The sequence below is a fragment of the Neltuma alba genome, unplaced genomic scaffold, assembly GCF_004799145.2.
Source record: "Neltuma alba isolate B1F8T4 unplaced genomic scaffold, ASM479914v2 tig00012282_pilon, whole genome shotgun sequence".
In the NCBI taxonomy this organism is placed as follows: Eukaryota; Viridiplantae; Streptophyta; class Magnoliopsida; order Fabales; family Fabaceae; genus Neltuma; species Neltuma alba.
The window spans coordinates 77930-88789 of record NW_021636803.1 but is presented as its reverse complement, the minus strand read 5'-3'; the positions used below and the strand labels follow the sequence as shown (position 1 = coordinate 88789).

The 10860-nt window shown below is 33.5% G+C and overlaps 2 protein-coding genes across 2 annotated transcripts; both read right to left on the bottom strand.

The window, feature by feature from the left end:
* Positions 1-5985: 5985 nt before the first annotated feature.
* Positions 5986-7544, bottom strand: LOC114725831 (ethylene-responsive transcription factor ERF118-like). Its single transcript, XM_028912403.1, has one exon. It carries the CDS (start codon positions 7514-7516, stop codon positions 6374-6376), a length of 1143 nt encoding a protein of 380 aa, XP_028768236.1. The 5' UTR covers positions 7517-7544; the 3' UTR covers positions 5986-6373.
* LOC114725832 (uncharacterized) lies at positions 7310-8152 on the bottom strand. The gene is made up of 2 exons (XM_028912404.1): positions 7844-8152; positions 7310-7731 (listed from the first exon to the last, which is right to left on the bottom strand). The coding sequence occupies exons 1-2, from the start codon at positions 8020-8022 to the stop codon at positions 7644-7646; spliced, it is 267 nt and encodes an 88-aa protein (XP_028768237.1). The 5' UTR covers positions 8023-8152; the 3' UTR covers positions 7310-7643.
* Between the last annotated feature and the right edge of the window lie 2708 nt (positions 8153-10860).

Below are 10860 nucleotides of genomic sequence, written 5' to 3'. Positions count from 1 at the left end.
AGGGTCAATAGCCCAATCTGTCATTTGTAAAATCAAGAGGAATTGACAACTTTACCTTGACTAAACAAAAGTGAGTAGTTGTTCTCTAAATGAATCTAAGTAACGTTTATACTGTTCTAGTGATTACATGATTAGCTGTAACTAATAACAAGACAACTTTTCATGGGGCATTACTGACTATGAAAAAATGAGTAGTTATTCTCTACACGAATCTAGGTAACGCTTAAATCTTTATAGTGATTCCTTAAATCATTGTAGTGAATGAATACAAATGAGGGCAAAGCTGTTAATTCCTCTTAATTTTACAAATGACAGATTGGGTCATTGACACTCTATGTCATTTACACAATTCCAAAACCTAATCAGGAATTCATTATATTCCAGGGGCTTTTTTTTTGGATTTTCCCAAAAAAGAACCATAAAGACGATAATCCATATTTTATGTTCACATTATTGTTTTTCACAAACATAAAACCAAAAATACCGGAAAAAAATAATTGAATGACAACGAAAGAAATCACAAGTAGAAGCTCAGACCATATTTTAATATAAGATTCTAAGCTTGTTGAAATATAATGGAAAATAGTGATCATCACATGTTTGCACAGTTCAATTTCCAACCCAAATTATATTTGCTTCCAACACAGTGGTGTTTAGCAACTCATATTATAAAATGCTCCCACTTTTGAAAAAATGGTTTGAAATTTCCACGCCCGACATATTTTAAACTTTTTTTTTAAACATCCTTTGAGAACCATGACACAAATATAATTCTCAAACCTAGGCCGAAGTAATTAAATTTTTCAACCAAACTATACTATGAATTGAATTCTAGTTAGGTTGTTTAATTAATTCTGTTTCGATTTGGTAATAATTTATTGGTGGGATATATCTAAGGGCATTAATATATATGTATGGGCGAATAAAATCTGAGTAGCGTGCACAGTAGTTGAGTGGCAATATTTGACTAAAACTGAACTATTTTTTTTTTTCAATTAAGTGATGATTCTGTGATCCCAACATGTCTGAGTCAGTTTCTGGGATTCATTGATTCAAAATGTTTATTTGCGAAAGAGTCAAATCCACGATGTGCCGAATTTTCTCACAAGAGCCCTTAATTTTTTTTCCCCCTCGGATTTTCAATTCTCTGGGCCCCACCATACCTAATTTCCTACTACTTTTCTTTCTCCTCTTTCTCTTGATGCACTCCTTTATTCTAAAGTTCAGCTCTGAACTATCTGCTGCCCTTCTCTCACGCCCACACTTCATGCCTTTCCAGCTTCCTCCCACTATGCTTTACTGTTCTGATTCTGTTCATAAAATAATTTCGACATATTTCGTTGAAATTTAAAAAAAAAACCTTAAATGTTATTAACTCTAACAAAATTTGATAATTTTTTAATTTTACTCTTATTTAATATACAATATACCAAAATAATAAATTTAATGAAGTGATTCAAATTAAGAACATAGGAGCATTATTTATTCCCAAAAGGCTCAGTTATGAATATGATGATTCCCCTTTAAAAACTTGATTTTATGCAGGAAAATTTAGATTATGATTCCTCTAAAATTTATTAGATGGGTGGAAAACAGTGGAATGATGTGTATAAAATACTTGTTCTGGTCTAAGTTAGATCTCAATGAAATGGTGATCTTATAGATATTTTGTGAATAGCATATTTATTGTGGTGAGTGCTTGAGTTTTGTCATTAATTAATCCTCAACTTTGGTCATAGCAAGCTAATAATGATATCAAATAATGGTATATATATATTGATAATTAATTAAGCTGTTTCGCTCAGAGCAACTTGGTGTGCCTAATGATTCCAGCCCGCAGTGTTAAGGGCAATTCATGCCAATTCATTATAGATGACTTTTGTAAGCATTGATAAATAATAAGCGCATTAATTTATTTTAAGGGTTTTAACTTATTTCAGATCCACATGTTTTATAGGTTGATTAGATATTCATTTTATAAACCCTTCCAAGTTTCAACTTTATTTTTAACTCTATTATGACTTATGAGTTCTGGGTCCTGTGAACCCAAAAAAAAGGGTTCTGACTTTGAATTGTAGAATTTAAGCCGAGGAGAAATGAAGAAGTAGGAGAGCATGTGGGAGGTGCTTATTAGCTCCACATTGTGAACATCACAAATAACTATGTCCTTCTTCATTACTTCCCTCTCCTGTTAAATTTATTCGAAGATTTTAACTTGATTTTAAATTAACATTTTTCTATCCATTATCTCAAAATTTTTAATCACATATAACTATGTATCCTATTTTTTTATATAAATTTACAATTAAATAATACTCCTTTTGGTCATATATATAAGCTTTAAATAACCGAATCACGTTTAACAATTAACACTTAAAATTAGTTAAAAATAATAAATAGGTCAAAAATATAATTTTTTTTTAAAATTTGCTTTTATTTATAAAGAGAGTAAATGAGAGAGGAAATAAATGAAAAATTGATAAAAGAGAATATGTGGAGGTAATATTAATGAGAAAGAGGGAGTACTAAATACAGTCAAGTAAGAGCAAAACAGAGGGGGGGAAAATAATAAATGTTCAGAGAAACTAAAATATGAAGCTTATATTTTAAACCAAATCTTGTTCTAAAAGTAAAGCTTATGTACAGAATCAAAGGAAATATCTTAGAAATAGGATGCTTTATCATGTATGATTGATTCGAAAATTTGATATAGTTTCTTTGATCAACTCCTCTAATTTTTTTTTTCTCACTGTTGTTTTTTTTTTTATGGCCAATATACTGTGGTTTCTTGTAAAGAGTTTGAAAAAAAAGGTATAATCCTATCATCACGAGTGACGTTATGCATGGGGTATTACGTTAGGGAGAAGCACAAAATTTAAATAGAAACTTAGTGCCAAAATAAAAAAATATTAATATCAATATCATTCATTAAAAAAAATACATAAAATCATTATTAGAATATCAAGTGTAAGTAGAAAAAATGTAGTAACTCATAGCCTCAAGATTTTAGTTGGCATTGAATTTTGGCTCTCCCCACTTTGGTAACACTACTTGAAGCATTTCCAAGTTATAAGAATTTCCGCCACTACCTTCCTGCATTCCTAGCAGCCAGATTAAAAGGGTGTTTAGATAGAAACTAAACTATGGTTTTAAAAATGTTTTTACGGTTTACGAAGTAAATATGTAAAGAAATTTATCTCGTTTTACGAAAAAGTATTTCTAAAACAATGGTTTGAAGGTTGCCAATCACCCCCTAAGAAGTGTTTGAATAGAAACCAAATTATGGTTTCAAAAATGTTTTTACAGTTTATGAAATAAATGTACAAGTTTGTCTCATTTTGTGAAAAAGTACTTCTTAAAAGCACTTTTGAGGGTTGTTAACCACCTCCTATTTATTAATTTCTACCCATCAAAAATTTGATCGACTGCTATTTAAAAAAAAAAACTAAAAATGACGTCGTTTCAGATTCAATGAGAAGAAGAAGAAAAAAAACCTATAAAATTCGGTTTAATCAATTCGCCCAAAACTACTAAACTGAATAAGCCAACTTGGGTTTTATTATTTGTTAATAACATCCATATATATATATATATATATATATATGTTCTTCCCCTTCTTCCTTTTTCTTTTTGTGTGGCATAGTGATTTGATTTATTTTAGTCTGTCTATTTTTTTTGTCGTTTGAACTTTTTTTATATTCGAACTATTTCTACTGATGCCGACGGTGAGGGGTAGTATTGGGCGTTAAGTAATTTCATTCTGTTCCTGTTTCTGGCGCATCATGCTTCTTTAGCTAACAAATGTTCCCAATCACTACTTCCTTTTTCCCTTTCTTGATTAACTGAGAGAAAAAATAAATATTTTTTTGATTATCATGACGAGGGTTAGGTAATGATCGTTGAAAAACAAATACAGAAGCCGAAATTTAAAACGAAAAAAAGGCCGATGTCGTAAATAACACGGCAGAGCTTTCACTCCAAGAAATCATAACAAGTCCACTATATGCCCACCGTGGTGCCCAAGCAAACACATGTCGTTTCTTCCTCATTTACGACATAAACCACTTGTATTTTTTAAACTCCAATAATAATAATAAATTAGCAAAATATGATGTGGCTTTTGTGTTTTAGTGTCGGGTCAAACGAAACGACAGAGATATTAAGCGGTAACCAATGGATATGAAGTCGCACGAAGCCGGGTCATTAAATTAAAACTTGGGGAAAAAGACACGAACGACATCACCTCACCCCACAACTTGGCACCATCGAAGTTTGCTTCTTTTCGGATTTGGGGAATCCATCTGTTTTCCTAGACGTCGTGTCGTTTTGATCTCCTCTTATCATTACTTGTGTCATTCCTTGTCCCTTTCAGGCGCCTCCTCCTTTGATTTACTCGCCTTGCGCTTTCCTATTAATACTTCCATCCAATGTCCTTATCCCAAGTTTCTAACATATTCTTCAGTCTTTTTAAATCTTCTAAGTAATTTATAAAATACACAAACTCATACGGTGTTTTATTTCTCACTATAATAATGAACTAATGACCACTTCATTGTGTTTTTATTAAATTATTTTCTTTGAAAAATGAATGAATTAATAACAAAATATTAATTGTTTTAAAATAAGACAATATCATACTAGGTATAAAATAATACTCTTCTGATTCAAAATATAAAATCTATTTTGTAGTGTATCTTAAATATAAAACCGAAGGAGTACATGAAAAGAATGTGTTTGCATTTATGAGGGGAAGGGCCTGCGTGAATCACCTAGTCTAGTGCTTCGTTTATAGCTATTATGTGCATGATTCTAAATAAATACTGCTAAATTTAGTTCAAATGTAACTCCTAAATCTAAATTCATAATATATAAATATATATATTAATTTCAACAGAAAAGTGCGAATAAGTAGAGGTATATGTTGTCCCTCTTTGACACGCACGAGGCTTAAAAAGAATATTGAGGTAGTGGGGAGGAATCAGCTTTTTTATTTTCCTCGTAGCCGGAATCAGCATTTAAATACGGATCTCTTTGAATTCTAAATTTAAACTAATTTACGACTCAATCTGTGGGATGTAACTCTTACCAGTACTCACATTTTACGACCACACAATTATCGGATCCCTTCAGCTCACTCACGGCTGAATCGGACAATCATATTTTTCATAATTATAATTATTATTATTACTATTGCCGACAAAATTGTAGGATCAAATCAAAGGGGTCAATTTTAGAAGTACTTGGAGGGGATCGAATTTCCTTAATTTTAGAAGAGAAGTAAATGGCAATGAAAATGCATTAGGAATTTAGAGGCAACGACACGTGACGACACAGCCGAGTGTGTGCCAGCAACCACTCCGTTTTATTCTTTTCATTGGTTCGATTACTGGTTCAATGAGGATCCGATGAAGAACCGGAATGTAATAAATAATAATAATAAAATAAATTTTTATTTTTATTTTTTTAAAAAAAAATGGTTTGGAGCATTTCAAGGTCAACCAAACGAGAATTTAAGATAGAACAGCTTTCGCTGCCTCTTGTTGACGATATGCTTTGCTTGGCAAAAGAAAGTTCCTCCTTTGGCCCCACCCTTCTCCCCCCCCCAAATTCCCTTTGCTCTCCTCACTTTTCCCCACAAATCTCTTCTCCCCCCACCCAAACACTACCCTTTCTCTTTTTTTTGGGTCCTCTCTCAACACTCAACTCTTCTACCACTCCAGATTTTAGGGTGTACTCGCATATTGCATATTCTTGAGTGAATCCGCCTCAAATTTGGAGAACAAAAACACCCCTTTGAAAAGCACACATTGCTGGCCGAAAAAATTCCAGATGAGAATAAAATTTTGAGATTGAGGTCTGGCCAGCAGCCACCGTTAGGGAACTTGGGGCTCAAATCCAAAGCCACACCATAGATTCTGGCAAGGCCGACCATGAGATTCCAGACACTAAAAGAAGATTCCATCGGAGAGACTTGGGAATATAATATTTGCATAATACGCAGGACGAAACTGAATTGATTCATAGCAACACAAAGGAAGATAAACATGAGTCTATTATAGTAACAATTATAAATAAAACAGATGATTGGAAGAACCCTTGGACGGCTCTAATAGCTCAGGAAAACCCAAAGGATTCTTCTTCCTCTTCTACCTCTCATCAAATATTTGCCTCAACAGATACAACTTGGTAAAACTCTTCACGCGCAGCAAAACCACTCACAAGAACCAACATTCTTGCAGACGCAAAAACACAACTCTTGATGCCTCACAAAACTTAAAACTTAGTCCTGCTAAAATACTAAATACTAGTAATATTAATATTACTAATGCTTTCTTCCTTATTCCTATGTTGTTGCTGAAGCTAGCTGCTAAATTTATACGCAAGGTATATTGAGGGGCTCCTCAGTCCAACCAGCAAAATCATCAGCACACAGTTCAAAATTGAAATCAGGCAGCTCACTGGCATTCATGTCATCCTCATCAAACCCACAAATTTGTAAGTCGTCCAAACCAAGAGGGTCATCCAAACCCTGACCAAAGTCGCCGAACATTACACAGTCCAGATCGAATCCGAGGTTTATGTCTGAAACATCTGCTGCTGTTGCTGCGGATGATGTTGTTGGTAGTGCTTGTACTGGCAGATCGTTCAGGAAGCTCAGATCTGGGATTGGGAGCCCTGCAAATTCATTCTCAAAATCATTAGACTCCATAGGTACAGTAGCTGCTGCTGCTGCTGCTGCTTGTCCTTCCTGTTGGTTTTCTTCCTTTTGCGCTTCTTTTTCTTCTTTGCTTGAACTGCCATTATTGGTGGCGTTAGCTTCTTCAGTGGATTTGGAAGTTGAAGTATCGAGTTCAAGCACAGAGGAAGGTGAGGTTTGAGAGAAAACGCTCTCAGAATCTTCTGATACAGAAGCAGCCACGTGAGCTGAAGAAGAAGAAATAATGTGACTCTTCTCCGATTGAGCCTGAGCTTGAGCTTTAGCCATTGCTTCGAACTCCATCTTCTTCGTTTCATAGGCTTGAGAAGCTTCCTGTGCAGTATTATAAGTACCAAGCCAGATACGAACACCTTTAAATGGATCACGAATTTCAGCAGCCCATTTACCCCATTTTCTCTGTCGAACGCCTCTGAATCTTGAAGAAGACGAGCTTTTTGTTGATGGGGTTTTGGTAAAAACCCTCTTCTTGTTCTGGGTTTGACCATCAGCGAACTTGGAGGAGGACTTGATGACTCCATTGTTGCTTTCCTGAAATGAGCTTTCGGTTTCAGTGGATTTAGACAGGGCAGATGAAAGAGGAAGAGTGAGCTCACGAACGATTCGCTTCATCTTTCTCGGCCGCCTTTCGAAACGTCCTTCTCCTTCGTCTTCGCTGGAAGACGAATCTGTGGCGTAAGGGTCGTCACAGATTATGCGAAGCTTTCTCGATGGAATGGGGTTTTGCTTATGCTTCATCTTTTTGCAGAGATTGTTGATGTTCATCGTCTGATTCGACGGCTGATTCCGAGGTTGGAGCATGGTGGAGACAAAAATTTGGGAAAACCCACCAAAAACCCCTCAAAATACCCGGAAAATTGCGAAGGAAATCAAAACAAATTCAAGAGAGAGAACAAAAATGGAAAACCCAACAAAGAGATAACAAATATCAAGTGAGATCCCCTCTCAGAAATATGAAAAGGTGTGAGAATCTTATATTGTGAAAGCCTCCGAAACACTCAACTCCAGAACAAGTCCTGCAAAATCCAGCCATGAAAAACCCAGATTCAGACCCACATCTCAAGAGAAACCAAAACCCAGCAAAGGTTTAACAGAGATTAAGGGGGAAACTGAGTAAGAGCCACAAACCTTTTGGGTCTCAAACGCATCGAAGCCGTTGGGTACACCAGATTCAACCTCTGCCTCGAAGAACAGAGAAGCATACAGCGGATAGCAGAGCACACAGAGAACAAGAAGAGCAAGGTAGCAGACAAAACACAGAGCTTCAACGGAGCTCCAATCACTGCCAAATCAAACCTAGACGACATAAAATCTTGTACTCGGGCACTGTTTGGAGAAACCTCTCGCAGAAATCTCTCTTGCTCTCTCTCTCTCGCTGTGTGCTCTTGGCTGGCCAAACAAAGAGGGAAGTGTGAAGTGAATAAACTGATATTTAAAGAACCAAAAGGAGAGTGAGGGGTACGAAGGGAAAGGATTACAAATCTGTGGCTGCAATTTTCTCTCCCAAAAATATGACAAAAACATTAGTTATTGCTAGGTTTTATCGATCTGCAAAAACCATTGACAAAGACCGACCGACTCTGAGGAAAAAGGGTTAAAAAAGAGGAAAAGCCGACCCCGGTACACCGATTGAACCGACGCAAATCTCTATACAAACATATCAAACCCTTCACTTTTTTTTTTTTCCTTCTGACAAAAGAGAAAAACCCATTTAATATCAAAATCCTTGACGACTCAAAATCAATGCGAAATCTCACAATAAAGTATAAACAAAAGAAAAAGTCATTTCATTTAATTACCTTTCTCTCCCTCTCTGCTTGTTTTTCACTGTTATGGTGGCTACCTATTACTTTGTCTCTCTCTGCTGTCTCTTTCCTTGCGTCTCTCTCACTCTCCTCCTCTCATATTTCCACCATTTCTTCACTCCCAATTATTTTTTTTCCCCCCTCGTTGGTCAAAATGCTGAAGCGAGACTGGGTTGGTTCTGTGTGTATAAAGAATCAATCACAGTGACCTTTGTCCGCTCTGTGTGCAGAAGGCGATTATTAAAAGCAGAAAAATAAAGAGACGCGAGGAAAGGAAGGAAGGGAAGGAAAGTGAAAAGGAAACAAAGTGAATCGATTTTCACTGTTGTTCCTTTTGATGGTTTCTCTAAATATAGATAAATTTGAACTTTCCATTCCTCTGATTATTCACTTTACCTTCCCTGATTCTTCGAGATTTTAGTTATTTTCTGAGGACAGTTGTTGCTTTGGAATGTTGCCAAAAAAAAAATTAGAACTTTGATTGAAAATAGAGTTAGAGTACTCTGTTCGTTGTAAAAAAAAAAAAATCGATTAGAAGAGAAACTTTGAACAAATCTCGATTGCTTTTTAACATATTGTTATAACAAAATAATCATAGAAGGAAAAAATGAAATAGATTTGCTGGTCAAAAAAAAAAAAGAAATAGATTTGAGAAAAAAGCAAGACGAAAAAAGAGGTCCTCCCTAATCTGCAAAACAAAAATGAATTGGTCCAAACTTGGAATTAAAAAAAATGAAAAATAAAACTGTCCCGTCTTCTGTCTGAAATAGCGAATAAAAGCATTATTGAAGATTTTAAATAGATTATCCTCAAATTACAATTAACTTATGTCTATCGGTCAAAGATTATAATTATAATAAAATCGAGAGTTTGACCTGAGCAGTGCATTAAAATCGTACTAATTTAACAAATTATTGTTGCCTTTTCAAAAATCTTGTTGTGATGCCAAGAAAAATTAAAAGATCTTAATTTTGAAAAAAATATTGAGCTTTTACGTTGAAAGAAAATAAAAAATAAATGCATTCTTTCAATAATAATCAGTATATTAAAATATACTTTTAATTCTTTAACTTTATATAAAATTTTAATTTGATCTCTTAACTTCAAAAAATATATTTTTAATCTTTTAATTCTAAAATTATTAATCTTAAATGATATTTTTTTTGTAATAATCATAATTGTTTTTCAAAATTAAACTTGATAACTTAGCATTTGAGAATGTTTTATTATCAATATTTAAGATTTCAGTATCATCATTTTTGTTAAGATTGTATAATTAAAAGATTAAAAATAATTTTTTTTAAAGTTAAGATACTAAACCGAAACATTATATGAAATTAAAGAATTAAAAATATATTTTAGTCTAGACAATATTTAAAATGATCACCCAAAAAAATTGTAACCGTATATTAATAAATAAATTTGAAAAAGGCCTCATAAATTGAGGATGACTCAACGCTTTGTCCATTGGAGAACTTGTGGAGTAACAGATTATGAAAACCTAATTTATTAGCATTACTTAACCCACAAATAACATTTATTGTTAACACCACACAATGTCTTATGGCCAAAACTGAAATATTAATTACTTTTTTGGGTCAATAAGAATGAATCACTCAATGTTAATTATTTTAATTCCATTTCTTGTTTCCTACTCTTTTCGGTGCAACTCTGCAAACTACATAAATTCTTTTGCTTTTTAAAATACTTTATATTTTTTATATTGCACGGCACGTGTGAATATTATAGGGTCACACATCACATGAAAAATGGCTCTAGTTTATTTGTATGTGTATTTAGTAAAGAAAAGGAAAGTGGCAAGGTCAAAAATGAATCTAATAATTTGAACGACTTTAAAAGGAAATGAAATTCATGAATTGTTTTGCTAAAATCATCGTGCATGTATCATTGATATAATGTGAAATATATTAATGTCAGCGAAATATTTTTAGAAATGCACAATTGATAGGCCTAATAAACTTAGGCCTTAAAAAATATGCATTCATCATAATCCAAATGAACAACATGTACTATTCTGGTTCTTAATATAAAAACTAAATAATTAATAAAATTAATTAAGTTAGTTATTTGTAACGAATGAATGTTGTCTTTTTTTTTAAATTCTGTGATTAATTATGGGCATGTGAATTGCTATTTGATGGAAACATTATGTCTAATCATCATAAATATTACTTAAGGTAAAATAAACAAGCATGATCCATAAAATATATTAGAACCTTATATTTATAACTAAATTGATTTTATAACTGGTTTTTGTATTAAAAATAATAGGCAGTATCTAGCTAATGACAATGCATAAAAAATTAAGTCCGGCCACTT